The sequence below is a fragment of the Ailuropoda melanoleuca genome, chromosome 6 (genome assembly GCF_002007445.2).
Source record: "Ailuropoda melanoleuca isolate Jingjing chromosome 6, ASM200744v2, whole genome shotgun sequence".
Classification (NCBI taxonomy): Eukaryota; Metazoa; Chordata; class Mammalia; order Carnivora; family Ursidae; genus Ailuropoda; species Ailuropoda melanoleuca.
The window spans coordinates 120,434,935-120,453,355 of record NC_048223.1 but is presented as its reverse complement, the minus strand read 5'-3'; the positions used below and the strand labels follow the sequence as shown (position 1 = coordinate 120,453,355).

General features: G+C 53.7%; 1 protein-coding gene across 6 annotated transcripts in view; it reads right to left on the bottom strand.

Moving 5' to 3' along the window:
• TACC2 (transforming acidic coiled-coil containing protein 2) overlaps positions 1 to 18,421 on the bottom strand; it is a 196,431-nt gene that overhangs the window by 62,568 nt on the left and 115,442 nt on the right. The window contains exon 1 of one of the 6 annotated variants that reach the window (XM_019805142.2): positions 9,629 to 10,035. The exons of 4 other annotated variants lie outside the window; for them this stretch is intronic. In XM_019805142.2, the coding sequence (XP_019660701.1) occupies positions 9,629 to 9,696 (68 nt within the window). In that variant the 5' untranslated portion in view covers positions 9,697 to 10,035. Of the gene's footprint in view, positions 1 to 9,628; positions 10,036 to 18,421 lie in introns of those variants that run through there. One more of the 6 variants, XM_019805143.2, reaches the window with a different exon arrangement.

Genomic DNA, 18,421 nt, shown 5'->3' with positions numbered 1-18,421 from the left:
CCACCTTCCACCACAGCTCACCTTGTCCTTTCTTACCTGGAGTCCCTTCCCACTGACCCCACCTCTATCTAGCAACAGACACCATCAGCAGCAAAAGTCCCAGGAAAACACTGCTGGAAGCTTCCAGCCACACATACCTGCCTCCTCCTCTTGCCCCTTCCCCTTCCCTGGGCTTCAGGTCACTTCTCTCAAGCCTTGCTCTGGTAAGTGAAGATATTCACTACAAGTGTCAAAACACCTGAGAGTTGTCCCCGGAACAGGCTTGCCTCACGCGATATCCCAGTTAGGGCAGGAGACGTAAGCTGAGCTGCTCAAGATCCGGTCACAGACCAGCCACGGACTCCAGTGCTCCCCAGCTTCCCCACCACCCCGCTGTGGCTCCAGGTCCGTGCAGGCAGGGCCAGAAGCCGCAGCGCCCAGCTCCCCCTGCAGCTGAGCCGGCAGGTCAGAGGGGTCCCCCCAGGCAGCCCCAGGGGTAGGTCCCCTGTTGTACATCAGAGAATGATTCTAAAGGCCACCAACTCCATCACTTTAGGTGGTTCTGAGGTTTTTTCCAGGTTTTTTGGGGAACAGGGTCCTTTTTTCCAAAGCTGTCCTGGTAATTATCCCTGGAAGAATCCTACCTATTAGTCACAGGAGACACATACCCTCTTGTCTTTAAGTTACTCTGAATGATTTGTTTCTGCACCTTCGACCAAAGGTGCCTGGCTAAGTCCATAGGCAAAGCCCTTCTGAGGAAGGAACATTCTAGGTGCACTTCTGTCCAGGGACACCTGTCAGACCCTAGACTCCCGGTCACAAAACTTCCCGTTCAGCACTTAACAAACTTTGCCAGTCACTGGTTTAGGAGGAGTCAAAACTCGATGCCCACTAAACTCGGGCTATCCTGCCACGGGGGCTGGGCTGGCCTTGCACTCCCGCCCCGCTGCCTCACATACACTCTAAGCTCCGGCCCCTCTACCTTCTTCCCCAAGAGCAGAGTCCCCTGGAGACTGATGCTGTGAGGACCTTCTCTTCCCGGCAGCCCTGCCCTCCAGAGTGCGCCTCTGGGCCATTCTCTCTCCCCGAGTCACAGGATCCTCTTTTGAGGCTGGGCCAGGAAATTCCACACATGACCTACATGTGTACAGATGTTTTCCCTAAAGTAAAGCCAGCCTCTCCCGCCTTCTTCCGGGGAAACACCCTCCCCCATCCCTCTCCGCATGCCCCACTAAGTAGAACGATCAGCAATTAGCAACTTCCACCAGGGCCCTTACGCATGGTAATGAGGAACAACTCTCAGAAACTGGAGCCCCTTTGATCCAGACAGTTCCAGAAAGTTCCAGAGACCCAGATCTGATCCCCGTTAGAGATGGTGCTTACTCGGGAGAGCCACAGGAAACACGGCTCCTCCCTCAGGGAGCCAGCCACACATGGGCTGGCAACTCTCACTGTGACATTTTGCCCCCCTGGGCTTTCTCCCCCAGCCCAAAGAGCAGCCCGAGCTTTAACAGAGGCCAAGCTTCAAGGTCGACAAATGGCGTATCTTTAACCAATTCCCACTAAGGATGAACACGGTCAACAGCCACCTTCTTTAGAAACTGATCGTTCGAACATCCCTGAGGAGATGGAAGGAATCAGAAAAAAAATGACACTTTAGAGCAAAGACACAAGCGAAGACTCAAGGGCAGGCCATGGTCACAGGCCCGCAGTCCATCATTTTTATTCCCGAATAAACTATCCACTGCCTTCCTCTGGGGAGAGAGAATATGCCATCTAAGCCGGTTCGCTGCCCTGGGAGGATGTCCCAATCCGTGCTTACCAAATGAAACAGTTCATCTAAAAATATATTTTTTAGCAAATCGAAAGTTAATGGGAAGAGCCTAAAATGACTACTGGACTCTGTCTGAATGAAGACCCGCAGAAAAGGCCTGAGTGGTGTTTCGCAAATGATGTGCTTGTGGGATGTGAAATAAGGCTCCCCGTGACTTCTAAGATCCTGATGTTTCAGCTCCAAAATTCTCCGACTCTGGGTCTCCACGAACAGCGTGGAATAAGTGAAGCTGGGATGCTGACACACACTGGGCCCAACAGTTAGCCTGAGTTGTCAGCCACACAAGGACACAGAGTAAACTGAGGGTGGGGGCTGCCCCCACCCCTGCCTCCACTCCCCCCACCCCTGCCCAGAGGACAAAGCAGAGGAAACCGTGGAAGGAACCAACCCGGAAACAACTGGTCGCCATCAGGAGGGCTGGCAGGTGCAAAATGTGCTCTGGGAAGCCCACCAGCCCAGCGGGTACTTCCCTGCACAGCTGCGGGAGGCCCCATGCAAAAGACCCACCTTCCTGACCCCCGGAGCTGCTCTCCTTTGCAAGGGCTAAGAACACAGAAATAAAAGTAATCCACTGCTCTTCCCCTCCCCCTACCCCAGCCTCCTCATAAGCCTATGGAGCTCAGGCTGCAGCCTTTCTGTCCACACTTAAGAGGAACAGCTTCCTTGGGTGGAAGGAGATGAAGGCAGGTGAGAGACACCAGCCGAGAGATGGCCAGAGAGAGCACGGAGCGGAGCAGAGGGGAGCTGAGCGCACAGTCCTCTAAGAAAAGCAAACCATGCAGGAGGGGAGAGGAAGGAGGGGTGAAGGGGACACACTAGGGCAGTGGTATGTGGGACGGAGAGAGGCTCCAGCTGTCACCGACTGACCTGTCAGCAGCTGTAGCCTGCAATGCACTTTCTTGGGATGCTCGGGGCAAGAGCATTTAGTCAGGGTCACACTTCCTTCAACCAGTGGCACCGGTAGGCCCTTGTGACACCACATGGTGGCGACGGGCAGGCAGAGCACTGAACTCGCTATCCCTGCGGCCGCCGTGGGTCCAGTCCCCTCGTGGGGCCTGCAAAACCTTAACTCCCGAGGTCCAGCCAAGCCACTCGCTGCCCCTCCCAGTCCCCGGCTGCGGGGCCCCTCCACACAGCTCAGCACGGAGCAGATGTGCCTGGAATTGTTGGTGTCAGTAAGACTCATTCATCTCTTCGTGCAGGTATCCGCTCAACACGACACTTACTGAGTAAGTGCTATGTGCTCAGCGCTGTGCGAGATACGGGGGACAAGCGTAACGAACAGAATGCTCTCAGGACCGTGAAAAGGGACAAAGCAAGTAACTACAAATGTGCAGAGCATTACGAAGAACTCACACTAGAGAAGGCTACAGAGCAGTGGCGTCCAACACAACTGCCTCTTGCCAATTGCGAGGGCTCAACAGCCACATGTGGCTAGGTGGCTAGCATACTGGGCAGTGCAGATTATAGATCTTTTCCATCATCCCAGAAGGTTCTATAGGACAGCACTGGAGAGTAACGGCAGGAAAAGCTATCAAGAATTGAAGCTGGAGAAGGAGCCAGCCCAGCCAACATGGCGCAGAATGCTTTCTGGACAACCTATAGTGTGTGCAAAGGCCCTGAGGCAGTTGAGTGTTGCATGTTCAAAGAGCTGACTGGTAATCAGTGTGGACAGAGAACAGCTGGCAAGGGAAGGTGGGAGGCCAGCCCTGCAGGCCCCCCCACAGGGAAACTGGGACTTCAGACGGAAAGCAACGGGAACCAGACACAGGGAAGGGCCATGATCCAGTCTGTTTAAGGAAGAAGAGGGAAGAGAAGACCAGACTTCACTACCAGGTTACTGGGTGGAGCAGCTGGCTGGCTGGGGTGCCGCGCACTGAGATGGGGAGGTGGGCTGGGACTCGGTTGGTGTGTATGTTACATAGGTTATTTGTGTTGGAGAGAAAGAAGGTCATCAGTTCAGTTTTGGACACACAGAGCCTGAGCTCTCCATCAGAAACCTGAGAGGAGATACAAAGTGAGCAGCTGGGTAAGTGTGGTGCTCAGAGGAGAGGGAAGGGTATCAACCAGGGTTTTCTTGGTACATGATGGTACTTAAGTCCATGAGACATCTTGGGGAGAGCAGAGAGACAAAGAAGGGTGGCCCAGGCCAAGACCTGAGGACCCCTGTACTTATAAACGGTCGTGAGGGTAGGGGACACGGATCCCAGCACTACACTAACCAGCTGTGTGACCTGGGGGGAAGGGGTCAGCAAAACTACAACCCACACCTGTTTCTGTAAACAAAGGTTGACTAGAACACTGGTTTACTAATTGTCTATGACTTGCTTTCACACTTGAACAGCAGAGCGGAATTCTTGCAACAAAGACCATATGGCCTGTAAAGTCTAAAATACTTACTCCTCAGCCCTTTATACAGAATGTTTGCTGAGCCCCTGATTTAACTATGTAGAGGCCTCAGTTTCCTCACCTATAAAATGGGGATGGAAGCACACGTCTCATAGGATTAATGGATATAATATTTCTATAATGGGAAAGACCCAGCGCACGAAAGTTTCTGCTCAACCTGGTCTGCTCAGCAGAGGGCTGCAGAACTTCTCGCTCTTGGCTTTAACACTGCAGCATCCAGCTCTGTTTCCGTGTTTGGCCATGCAATCAGCACACACCTGCTCTCCAGAAACTACTGCTAAAGTGAATGTGTAAATATAAACAGAACCGGTGTCATCTGAGCGACTGCTTCCAGCGCAGGATGGGTGTGTGTGAGTGATTCTAAGTCGGCTCTTTGTGGCCAACTGGCCACCCCAGCAAGACTTCTGTCCAATCTGAAACACAAGCACTAGTCCACGAACAATCGGTTTCCACGGAGCCACTGTTTACAATGCCTAAGTCCTCATCATTAATCTTAAGGGGAAAGGATGGAATTATTCAACATCCTTTGCTTACCCAGGAACTCGGCCCCAGCTCAGGCAATCCATCTGGCAAGAACAGCCAATCATGTTTCAGACTAACGTGGTTCCTAGGCAACCAAAGATATAGCCACAGAAAGAGGCCATAGAGAGTGTAAAGAAACACGGGGATGGGGGCCGAGGGTCGATGGCGGGGAGAGTGGCCCAGACTCCACCGACCCAGAGGTAACGCTCACCCGTCCTGGCTGCTGGCCCTACCATCAGCGGGCGCCCCATCCCAGTGCCCCAGCAGAAAAGGGCGGCATGACCCCCCGGACAACTGGCAGTTACCCGGAGGGCCTTGGAATGTTCTTGGCCTTCAGCGCACCTTAGAGAAAGCCTACAGGTAAGCCCCACAGAGAAAGTAGTAAAGGGCTAAGGGTCCACGTTGGAGAGATCTAGGAATGACAGCCGAGGAAAAGCACCTGCTATGGACTCCATGTTTGTGCCCCCCCCGCAAATAATCCATATATTGAAATTCTATTCCCCAATGTGATGGTATCTGGACGTAGGGCCTGTGGGAAGTAATTAGGTCGCGAGGGTGGAGTCCTCGTGAATGGTATCAGCACCCTTAAAAGACGGCACAGATCCTCTCTCCCCCCGCCCACCCCCCTGCACTCCCTCTCCCTCCCGCTCCATGTCCCTCTCTCTCCCCCTCCACCACAGAAGGACCCAATCTCTGCTTCCTCTTCTGTGGCCAGGGAGGCACGGAGAGCGTAACCATCTGTAAACCCAGAAGAGGGTCCTCACCAGACACCAAATCCCTCAGCACCCTGACCTCTGACTTGCAGCCTCCTGAACCCTGAGAAATCAGAGTCGGCGGCTGAAGTGCCCCCATCTGTGGTATTTTTGTCACAGCAACCTGAACTAAGCACCCAGCAGGGTCCTTCAGGACTCAGGCGACTCCCACGGTACGGATAACTCCGCAGCTTATTCGCTGTCAGGGGAACAAAACTCGACTAATTTTGTCCAGCGCTAATATCCAAAGTAAAATGTGCTTCCTGGAGCCGAACAGCCGTCTGCGGCCCACATTAGGGATGCCGTCATTCAAGCGAAGTGACTTAGCCAAGGGTCACCTCAAGAAACAAGGCTTTGAAAGAGACCCAGTGAGGCCTAAAGAGAGATCTTATCAGGAGCTCCAGCAGCCCTCTCTGGCCCCTTCTGAGCTACTGAAATACCAGCAATTTCCAGGCACACAGTGTCCCCACTCTTGTCAGTGTCCGGTGGTCCTGTCTTCTGAGTCTTCACAGACAAGGCCCCTCACCTCTGAGAATCCCTGAGGCAGGTGGGGCTGAACCAGGGTCACGGGGCCCTCTCAACAGCCTCCCACACAGAAAGAGAGGATGGGGAGCCACAGGAAAAGAAAGGAACCAAGGCTCTGCTTTCTCATCTGTGACCCAGATGGGTGCAGGGGTCTGCCCCCCTGGTGAGGGGGTGCCCACGAGCTCTCTGGCCTTGGCCACTCTCTCAACGACTGTTCTCATCCCACTTGCTGTCAAACCCCAGCCCAAACTCATCAACTTTCCCCCAGAGTGCTCCCAGTCCAGTTCTCCCGTCCTGGCAAAGGCCACATCCTTCTCTTAGTCGGAACATAGAACCTTCACTGCCTACCTGCCACCCCTCCCCCCTTAAAGGCCAGCTGCTCCCGGCTTCCTCACATTTCTCCACCCAGCCTGGCCCTTCCACTCTGATCTACGGGAGGGGGGGGGGTCATGGTTTCCCTTGGCTGATCGGGAGCCTGGGAAAAGGGGGGGGGGTCCAACTAAACAAAGGGTAAAGTACTTCCCGCTGCTCCACTTAGCAGAAGCCAGGCCACAGGGGGCTGCCACGGAAGGAAAGCACTGGCAGGAACAGCAGGTCTGATCAATAGCGGAGACCACGCTCACTCGAGCACTTCCTGTCCTTTCCCTGTACTTCCCAGCCGTCCACGCCGGGGACAGAGTGTTTTCTGCAGAGGGTTCCTGCTCTCCCAGCTACCCCTGTTCTGTTTGGAAACAGGGGCCACTGTTGCTACCAGAACTTCTTTCCCAGACAGGAAAGAGGCAGCCTGAGAAGTGGCCAGAGTTCCTCAGGGACCAGGACAGAGAGACTTAGCTAGCTCAGGCTTCTCAAACTTTCTTCTCTACAGCTCATTGGCATCTTTACAAATCTCTGATTAAACTGGAGATTCGGATGCAGCCAGTCTCTGCAGGGCGGGAGTCTGAGGTTGAGCATTTGTAACAAGCCCCGAAGGGAAGCTGAAGGTGATGTGGCAATTTGGGGACCACCCACGCTTGAGCCTCCATCCCCTGCCCCACCTCCAAGCACTACAGGCCTTCCTGCTCCTCCAAGCTTCTACCAGGAAGCAGGAGACCCAGGGCTCTAGGTCTCACCTACCCCACCCCCACCCACTTACCCACTTACCCGACTGCACTCTGGACAGAGTGAAGCTACTACCCAGGGCTACAAAAGCTGCCCAAAGCCACCCCAACCCTGAAATCAGAAGGAAAGAAATCCTGGAACTAAAAAAATTTCCTGCGGGCATTTCCAAATCGTCTTGCCTCCCCGTCTTTGGGTTTCACTCTTCTGCATGGGCCCAACTCAGGCCCACATTTCAGCAGAGAAAAAGGAGAAATGGTCACCCTAGATTCCAGGTATCATGGGTGGTGTATCAGCAGGTGTGCACCCCAAGTTCATCTGCATCCTGATCACAGCAGAAGCTTCTCTTTCCTCCACGGACCATGTGCTGCACTGTCTTGTGTATTACTCTCACGCATGCGTCTTTGGGTGCGTGATATATACATCCTATCATGAAAGGCTTGTGCCTGTACAGAAAAGGGGTGCTCTCTTTAACACATTTTTAAAACCTCCGGACCGGAAATGAGCAACTCTGTACCAGAAAAACAAGCCCTTGTTATCGAGATGGCAGAGATGGGATTTTAGAGAAGAATAGTTGTTAGGAAGGGCACCAGCCCTAAACCTACCCTCTCTCTCCATTTCCAAAAACAAAAAAGCTAGGGGGATGGAGAGCGGGATCGGCGAATGAGTAAATGGACTATCTCAAAGATGGCTATTTAGAGACGCTGCCCAAGTTGCCCAAGTAGCAGTTCCGGGGAGAGACGCCCCGGGCTGGAGCACAGGAACACACTCAACCATGCAATATTGATAAGCTGCTTCCAGCACAACGTGGCCAATCAGCCTGGAGTTTTATTGCAACACCACTATCCCCACAGGGCAGAACCTTAGGGGCCTTATCCAAAAGGCAGCTTCTGCCTAAAACAGAATCTCCCCCAAACTCAGCCCTCGGCCAACAGAATACTGGTCATTTGTTAACTCGAAGGGAAAGAAGGCGGGGACGTTGGGGGCTGGTGAGCTGAATTTCCAATGGCTGAGGAGCATATCTTCCCAAACATGCGGTCACATTGTCTCTCCCAAGTCCTGTTTGCTCTTTGACAGGCCTGAATCCTGATACCAGCTAGTGGGGACCACCACTGAGCCACTGATTTCCAGTTGAGAGACTTTTAAAAAATAGGTTTAAATGGTTTTCTTCTGCCCAGGCGGGAGCCTTTCATGGTGGTACGGATTTCCACGCGTCTCACAATACTACACATGGACGAAAAAGAGGGTAGGCGTTGTCCAAGGCTCAGGGCCTTAAAAAAAAAAAGTCTCCAGCTTGATGTGCCTCCCGTGGTATGAGGACGCTTTCCCAAGCTACAAGGATGAAGACAAATGATCGGTGCACACCTGCTCCTAACTACGGTTCGCTGCTAAAGAGAAAACCATGGGGCTCAGCCTAGCATTACATCACCGCACCGAGACAGCTCCTCATGGAAGCCCAGGCGTAGGCACCAGTAAGGAAGCCCCACATGGCACCCGGTCCCTACTACAACACACAGACCAAACCCTGCTCATCTTTTAATCTACACATCAATGGCTCTCACAAACCCACCACTTTACCTACTGCCCCACTCCCAAATCCCCCCAAAATACTCTTTTCTGAAACATGTTTTTCTCTTTGGGGAAACAGAGTAGGTAAGGCTGATATGGGGCGGCCCACTCTGGACCCGAGCCTGAGCTGCTGAAAGGCGCCCCCAGTAGCCAGATCTGCTCAGTAAGCCCCATCATCCAGACATGCCTGGGAAGGAAACGGAGAAAACCATACAGAAATGGCAATTCTAACTAACACCCATCCAGGATAAAGGCCACTTCTGGGCACATCAGGTCTGTGGTTTAGAGAAAAGATCGGATTTCATAATCAATGCACAGTCAAACCCTGCTTTGACCAGTGGACCAATGACAAGACTTCGGCTGGCTTCACTAATAATAGCAAGCAGCCTTGTCCTCGACAGTGTCCACGGGATGAGTATGGATGCTTAGGCTAAGAGGACTGAATGTCTAACAGACATGATCCACACCATCTGCCCGGCCAGGTGACTAGCTGCCCTTAAACTAAGCTGTCTCCGTGGGCACCAAGCTGCCACACTCAAGGGTTCTTCCCAAGAGGCCCTTGTTGATGCCCGGCTGTTCCATTGCAGGAAATACCACTGTGCTAGGGGTGCAGAGTTAAGATGCTCATGGCAGGAGCCCCGGAACCTGCACTGGGCTGATGAACAACTGAAATCGAATGCCAGAGGGTCATTTCTGCACACCCCCCCCGAAGGGGGGGGCAGTATCCTAGGGCTGCCAGATGCTCATTCCAGAGGGAGCACCAAATGCTAGAAGCAGCAGCCACCAGGCAAAGCCGCGCAAGGCTGTCGAGAACCCTGGGCCGGCCGCAGCTCCAGGCTGCACCGGCGTCAGGAGAGGCGACACTAACAAAGCCCAGGCAGCCTCTCCTCCTCCCGGGGAGGAGGGGGAGGAGGGTTCCGGGCTGGCCCCGCAGAGCACTTACATTGCCTCGGAAGCCTCCAGGTTCGGGTCGCTGGCTGGGACTGGCTGCAGGGACTGCGAACCTCCCATCCTCGCTGCGCCCTGGCGAGCAGACTAGCCGCGAGCGGGGCCAGCGTCCTGGCGCGATTCCTCCAGCCAGGAGCCGGGGCGGACCGGCCGGCGGCCGGGGCTGCTGCACTGCAGATGGGAGCAGCTGCTGGCATCCGTGGCCACAGCGGCGGGGAGCTGCGGCGGAGGGCCTGAGCCGGAGCCCGGGGAGCGAGCGCCGCGGAAGTGTGCGCGCGAGTGTGGCCGGCGCGCGCCTAAGAGTGTGCGCGAGTGCGGCCGGCGCGCGCGGCTCTGGCCGGGGCGCGCGAGTGTGAGCGTGAGCGCCGGTGTGGTCCAAGCGGAGCAGCTCCTAAACCCCCCAGCAGCCCGGCTTCTGTGTGTGACACGGTGATGTCATCACCGCCGAGCAGCCCTGACGCCTGCATCTTCACAAAGCTCCGTCGCAGGCTCCGGAAACGGGGCCCGGGGAGGGAGGGCGAAGACCCTCCCCCGACACTCATGCCGCCTCCCCCAGCCTCCCCCAGCCTTGCCCCGACCGCCCGCATTGTGTGGCTTTGAAATGCAAATACACTGTGGGCTGGGGAGCCCGGGGCCCCCAGGAGGGAGGGGTGTGGTGGCCTGGGCCAGGCTGACCGCAGAGAGAAGTGGGGGTAATCTCACCCCCGGGCTGGCTCATCCCTCCAGGAGGAAGGGAATGGACTTTCCCCGCACCGAGGTGGATTGTGTATTTGTGTTTGTGTGTGGAGGGGGAGAGGACAGGTAAACAGGCTGCAGTGGGAAATGTAGGAGATGTGTGCGGTTTCCCACTACCCGCTTCTCCCTCCTTGCGGGAGGGGTGGGGTGGCGGTGGCTTACAGGCCTGGAACCTGATGAGGCTTCTGCACCAGGGAAATTCCAGGGCCTGGCTCCCTGCTCACAGCGAGCCCAGGCCCGGCCTCCAATCTGCTCACACAATGAGGGTGGTGGGCAAGGCGGAGAGAAAGAAGCACAGGGCCTGCTAAGGGGTCGGCAACCCCACCTTTGGCCACCAGGTGAATTCTCCATGGAGAAGCCCTGAGCAAGTGCTCATCCTAACCAGAGGCCAGGCAAGCTGAGCCCAGGCCAGGCCCCTAAACCACCAGGTGTCCAGGGAAAAGGCAGCTTGCTGTGACCTGCAGCCCAATGGCCCATCCCTGTGATTCTAAACGCACCCCATCACGGTGCCCCCAGCATCCACCCCCACAGCCTGGCTGGAACAATGCCCACCTAGCCAGGCCCCCCACCTGGCTCCAGCTACCTCAGGAAAGATCAAGCCTGGGGCTCCTGGGCCTTCTCACCAGAAGCTACTACAGCAGGGTTTCACGTCTCACAGGTTCAGAGGTTCGGGGCACACGTGGGAGCCTGACCACTTGCATCTGCTCTATTTCGGTGCAACTGTGTTCTGAGCTCCTAACGGATGGGCAACTGAATTAAAGTGAGCCCCTGAGGGTAAGTTGAAAACCCTTCTACACTTCACCACCACCCCCACCCCGCGCAGTGAGCTTAAAATGCATCTAAACTGGGGCCAAAAGAAAAATAAAATGAAAATAGAACTGCCACAAAGCATTTAAAAATTTCCTCCAATGCCCTGAGCATTTTCTGAAACTGTGGCAAGGATGTTTGGACAGGACCTTTTGAGGTCGCGGCTCATAATGTCAGGATGGTTCTAGACTCCATGGTGGGCTGCCTTTCCTCTGTGCCTGTTTAAGATTAGTGTCAAACCAAAAACCAGAAAATCGAAACTGTTTCCCAGGACACAACAACACGAAATTTCCAGGAAACCCTGAGAAGGTTTACTTTTGCATTTCCATGAAGATGGCTAATGACTGTGTCAGTCTTGCAGGGAGGGTCACTGTCAGGGTGGCTTGAAGAGGCCTGCTCCGGGGAGCACCTCCTGGACAGCTGTCACTCACTGTCAGGACAGGGTGTCATCTGGGGGCGCCAATCCTGCCAATCTGTCCACGTGTCCTGTGTTCTGCCTCCAGCGCCCTGAGGCTTGGTTTCCCCTTAGGTAGCAGATCTCCTGGGGCCCCCGTGGGCAGTAGGGAGTCCCAGCAACCTTATCACGAGGAGCTGAAAATTCCATAAGCCCTAACCTAGAATTAGTTTTTTGAGGAAAGCGACCCCTTTCCTGGGTACAGAGAGTATGGCCTTGAGCCCAACTTGACACTACAACAGTGAACAGCCACAGTCAGAACCCATCTGCCTTTTCGTTTGAGACACACGAAAGCACAAAACCATCCGACTGTCCTCGCCCTCCGCCGGTAGGGGTTTGCTGCAAAAACAGGAGAGGGTTTTGAAATGAGACCGGAATTCAAAGCCTGCCTTCTCCCTCATTTGTGGGGTGGCCTAGAGCCACCCGTGTAACCATCCGGAGCCTCTGCTTCCCCTGCTGGCAAAAGAGAGAAAGCATCTACTTTGCAGGGTATTGGGAAATTATTTTTTTTTTTTTAAAGATTTTATTTATTTCACAGAGAGACAGCCAGCGAGAGAGGGAACACAGCAGGGGAGTAGGAGAGGAAGAAGCAGGCTCCCAGCGGAGGAGCCCGATGTGGGACTCGATCCCGGAACACCGGGATCACGCCCTGAGCCGAAGGCAGACACTTAACGACTGCGCTACCCAGGCGCCCCTGGGAAATTAAATCAAATAATACAAACGTATACATAGGGTCCCAGGAGCGGGACTCTAACGGGTGCTGAACAGTGCTAATTTTCTTTCCTTCTTTCTGAGAAGCATTTTCGCCTGAGTGCCATTTCGAGTCCCAATGACTCTAATGTCATGACGCACTGACACTTCACAGGCTGCCACCAACTCAGTGATGCCAAAAACACCCCCAGGAACCAGGGGAGAGACAAATGCAATGTGGGGACCCGTGATGCCACACAAAGGCACGCATGACGAGTCTGCGCGGCGGGCTCACAGAAGGGCTTCTCACACCCTGGCTGATGACCTCCTGACACGCAGTTTACACATAAGCGAAACAAATCTGGTCATCTAGTCATTCAGCCGACAGAAGATGTAAAACGGAAAAATGGGGTGTGGAGAGGGAGCGCTATTCTGGAAGGACTAGGGCTCGCTGTGAGCTCCAGGTAGGCCGGGAAGACGGCTCTGGCGGAGAACCCGGCCACACAGGGTCACCCTTGCAGCCTCCAGAACTGGGAGCAGAACTTGCGCCTCCCAGACCAGGCTGTTTTTGCCACAGCAGCCCAAGCCGACCAAGACAAGCTGCTGAAGATAACGTGGATGGGACCCAAGAAGAACAGCTAAGAAAAAGCAAAAAGCCAGACCAAGGAAACTCGGAACAACAGTCTGGGGCCATCGGACCCCGCGTCGATGCTCTGTGGACCCAGCCCTGGGATATGGTCATCCACAGAACTGCTCATGACATAAATACCACCCCCTCTGCCCCACTCCTGCCTGTCCACTGCCTCCCCCTCCTCCCTGCCTCACGCCGTCCCACCCCAGATCATTCCACAAAGGTTAAATCTTGGGTGTGTACAGTGTGAAAGCACAGGTTCTATCTGGAAATTCTAAAATACGAGCAGTTAGAGCTCCAACTCCCAGCTCCCGCAGGTACTCGCACACCCACGCTGAGCACCCAGCCAGGCCGTTACCTGGGGCTGAGGCTACGGACGTCATGCCCTTGGCTCCCTTCTGCTGAGTCTGGACCTTTCTTCCAGGAGGGACTGCCTTCACGTGACCCGGCTGGTTCTGCCTTCCTTACCATCTTTTCACTCCCAGCCCATTCTCCAGACTTTACCCTGGCCGCCCCAAGCAGAGCATTTCCCCTCCAGAGCAAACCAGTGATCCCTGGAGCTTCTAACCGTGGCTGCAATGAGATCCTGAACTCAGACAGCCCCTATTGGGGCCTCTGGACCATTGCACCCATATTCTGGGACCCCAGTGGCAGGCTAAGTCCACTTGGACAACAGGACCAACCCTCCTAGTGATGTCTCCCAGACACCCTAGAAATCTGCATAAATCAAGGGGTGCACCCATCATTTCTAAAACAACTAGCGGTTCAACACATATCAATGCACTTGCCATGTACCTGGCCTATACTGGTTGAATAAGATGAGCCTCTCCTCAAGTTACTGACACATACCAGAAAGATCCGCAAACCTGCCAAACCTCTGTAACTGAGAGATAAATTATGTGATAGACCCTTAAATCCCAGTAAGGTCCAAGGGACCGAGCCACAGTCCAGAAGGGCGAGCCATTTGAAGCACTTCTGATACCCCAAGAAAAACAAACTTGCGCGGCGCTATCTTTGCCTGCGGCCTCGGAGAGTCTCCAGTTGCCATAGCAGCCACGCTCTCCAAACAGGACTGACGGACCCCTGCACTGCTAATTAGCCCAAGCACACACGCTAAAGAAAAGTAGGTCAGATCACAGAAAAACTCCATCTGGAGAGCACGAAGAATGTAAACACAGATGGAGAATGGCCCAGGTCCTGTTTCTTCAAGTCGCTGGCCTTCCCCACCGTCCACTACCCCGTGGTGGGGGCTGCGGGAATGCCGCACAAAAGCACGCGGGCCTTCTCTTCAGGGAGCCCAGCTTTAGCCAGGTTCCCGCTCTGATAGGACCACCACGGCCTGCTGGCAACTTGCTCCTCCATGTGAGGCCCCCGAAGGTCCCCCCATGTCGCACAACTCTGTGCTCACTGCCCTCCGCCGGAGGTTCCAGCTGGTGGGAGCTCTTCCACCTCAGGCCTCCCGTGTGGCCCAAGTCCCGCATCCACATGTGAACGTGACCTGGGACCAGCAGGACCAGCCAGTGAACAGGACCAGGGGTGGGCAGGAACGGCACACTGCTGGCACTTTCCCCACCAGGTTTTACAGATCTGGGATCCTCTTCCCTGGGCTTTGGAGACACAACTTTTATGTCATACAACCTTGCTCCAAAAGCTGACCACGGCCTTCGGGAAGAAGTCCCAATTCCGTATTCTGGCCTTGATACTGTGACTCGCTCCACCCTGTCCTTGAGCGGGGCCAGGGTCCTCCCTGTGACCTCACTGCTGAAGAGGCGCCCCTCCCTACCCTCCCCAGCTCTCTCAATGCCTCCTGGGTATCAGCCCCAGCTCCGGGCCAGCGCCTGGGAGGGTCAGTTCCGGCTGGCCCTCAGACTTCTCTCAACCACTGGCAGGTCAGAGCCTTGGGACTTACTCATCCCGTTCATCCCACTTTATCCATGCGTCTGCACCTGCACTCCGCTCCCCAGCCCTGCAGCATGCCCTGCACACAGCCAGGGCTCCATAAACACATGCGGGTCACACTTAGAGGGCGTGGGAAGAGGTCCTGGCAAAGGTCTTCAATTGTCTGATGAACAGAGAAAGGGGACATTGATGCGTTCTTTCATTTCTGGGGCCACAAGTATCTATCGATCTTCTAGACTCCAACATTCAGCCTCACGTGCTTGCCCTTAGGAGCCTGAGTGGTATTCTTGGGCTGAAGCACAAGGTCAGGTAAAACCCCATCTCTTCCAGAAAGTTCTTTCCCTTTCTTCTTGGAAAGGGCTGATCTACTATATGTTTTCCTTGCCACCTTCATCATATCTACACATGAGACCTTCCAGAGCTCCTTCCAAGCAAAGGCAGCTCCAAAGGCTACCCTTCATGGGGTAAATCCTTTCAATTCTGTCATGATCGAAAATGAAGGTTGAGGGTTTTACTGTCACACCCAGAGAGGCACCCCAAAATGCGCTAGAAAAGAAATTGGTAAAGAGAGATGAGACTCACGTTTATTTCAAAATAACAGATACAGGTTACAATGTTAATCTTTGAAGCCCACAAGTGCAGAAAACACCAGGTCTACACAAAACTTGAGTGCCGCAAAGTCTCATCATGGAAGAGGAGTCAGTGACACAAAATCCTTCTGTCTTTACCAAATTCATTCAGCTCGTTTGAGATAGAGATAGTGGGAGAACTCCTGAGATCACTTTTTAGAAAATATACCTATCTAAATTTAGAAAAGATTTAAGCTTGCAATTCAGCTAGAAAGGAAAGAAAGTCAGCTAGAAAAGGTGTATAAAAGCCAGAGGCGGTAAGGTTATTCCAGAAGTACTTATCAAAGTCCTTGTTGGAATAAGCTGCAACTCTGGTCCTAAGCTTCCCAACAGCCAAAGCAAAAAGGGAAACAATCGTGATCAGTTACATAATTCATAAAACCCAGCAGGTTTGGAGGGGACAAAAAAGGCCACTCCACGGATGAGCAGGTGTCTTGTGACTGACGTTCTCAACATACTCTCTCCTGTGGGTCCTCTGCCAAGACGCGGTGACTATGGTGGACAACAACCCTTCCACACTCAACGCCGGGGCTGCCTCAGTGAGCGGAGCAGCAGCTACTCGGCTCCCTCCAGCAACGAGGAACACCAGAAAGCTGAAGAACTTCCCAGAGGATATATTTCGAGTTGCCCCATCCCTCCGAGAGCGTCTCTAAGCATCCATGGTGCCACAGCATCAAAGTTATAGAAGAGGAAGCAAAGGTCAGCCTGAGGGGGGTGTTCAGCAACGAAGAAGCCACTTAGAGACTCGGTCCTCCCCTCAAATAGGGAAGGAAGCCCTTCCTGGCTTCCAAAGTCGCCGCCAGTTGTCTCTCAACGACTGTTGGGGCAAATACACAATACCCCCGACTGCAAAGGAAGCTAAAACCTGGCAGAACACACAGGACACCGTGAAGTCAGGGAATGGGACTCTCCGGAAATCGTGACAGATGGCCACCTGTGAGCCACTGAAGAAGAGAAGCTCGGGAGGAGGAAGAAGGCAGTTTCGAAGAGGGAACGTCAAGATCAAGGAGCTGAGAGGAGCCCTTCAGAAAACTGTTGAGGCCCCTGTGGGTTTATGGTGAAGGGACTCAAACGTGAGGTGAGGGATACACAACCCTGAAAATCGGGCAGAAAAATTGAGCCAGACGTCTTTGTTCGTTCTAAATATTAGCATATGGTTATCCTGAAAGCCTACATGCTGTTAAATGTAAAACTCACCGTTTTCAAAATTCTTCATTTCTTTTTTCAAGGTAAAGTCGCAGTTAAACCCTTTCCGCGCTATTACCATAAAACTTTGACTTATTAAGCGGATTCATTTTTAAGTGGTCTATCTCAGGTAATAATTGTCTTTTTCCAGACCTGTTCCTCCAACGACTTTCATAAGCTAGGTTTAATGTCATAGGCAAAAACTGGGTGGCCCAAGGTGGACATTGGCCAAATAAAAGTCTGACCTCCAACATTCAAGCTCGAAACTTAAAGTCAAGTTTCCCTCAAACCGGGGAAGAGAGAAACAAGTAACGCGCCCGCACCAGACGCCGGTCTTTCAGACCAAGAACATAACCAGTGTCGTCCCCCTTTCTTCTCGAGGAAATATTTCCAAGAACAGAAAATTCCATAAGCACTGCTCAGTGCGTGTTAAGAAAGCTTAAATGCTGTACTTAGAGTGAATGCTGATGTGTTAATCCACTGAGTTCCTCTACAGCTTAAGCTGACTGGTTCCAGAGGCTACTTGGTACCAGGAAAAAGAGATCTTCCACGAAAACATCCAGGTGTAAACAGAGAAGGGATCTCTCCGCTGCCAGAATCAGGAGCAGGGCTGGTTTCCGAAGCCAGATGGGAGAAACAGGTAGAGAACTTCAGGTCCCACCGCCAGCAAGGGGAGAGGGTTCCTCCCCGTGGCTCCAAAGAGGCCGTTCAGAGCGACAGTGCTTCCAGGAAGAAAATGCAAATGAGCACATTCAGAAGCTCTGGGTGTCATGCTCCTTTCCTCACTGTAAACGGAGAGCGGGTCCTCACGAAGTCCCTAGCCAGGTAGCAGCCCCCTCATGAGGCAGGTGGCCAGCTGGTCTGGGGGGCATCACTTTCCACACCTGAACAGCAGGGACACAGAGTCTGACGTGGGGCTGCCCTAATTGTGGGCGGCGCACTGAAAGCCAGAAGCTGAGGACCAGAGCTGTTGACTCAAGGCTCCAGGATAGAACAGAAATCCAGAATGGCTGGGCCAGAAATAGCATCCATGAGCACCTACTGATGGCATTAGCATAACGTCTGTGGAGAGAGTGAACTAGCGTGTGTGTGTGTGTGTGGGTGTGCATGTGGGTACACCCATGCGTGTGTGCACAGACATGCATGTGTGCATACATGCACAGATGTGCGTGTGTTCGTGTGTGCATTACTAAGCCCTAAAAATATTTCCCTTTTCATAAGCATCCCAGGGGGCTGTCTAGTCATCGCTGGAAGCAATTAGCCTGTAACTGTGTCTGAAGATAAGGGATTACTTTTCCTAAATACTCAGATTTTTAGGAATTGATTTGTCCACGTGAAGACAATCTTGCCGTGACAACAGACTGACCCAATTCCCGCCTCATCCCGCTGACTTGAAGGAAACGTGGGAGAGGCACCGCCAGCTTTCCTAGCAGCTTTCAGAGGCTGATCACTGATTCCATTTTGACGCAGAGTAAGTGCATGGCACATTTACATGGTTTTGCATCTCGTTAAGTTATGAATCCAGAAAAAGACGAAGGGCTCCTGCTTTGTGATGGCCCAGCCTGGGAACGTGCCTCCGGTCCCCAACATGGTGGCAGGGGGGGGCTCCTTTGTTTCTGGGAGGTCAAGATCTCTCTCCAGAAGGGCCCGCTCTGACCCCTTCATCCTAGGGTAGCAGCCCCCCAGCAACCCCAGCAACCAGTATCCCCTTAAGAAACAAGTCTGGGCAAGGTGGGCTCCTGGGGGGCTCAGACTGCA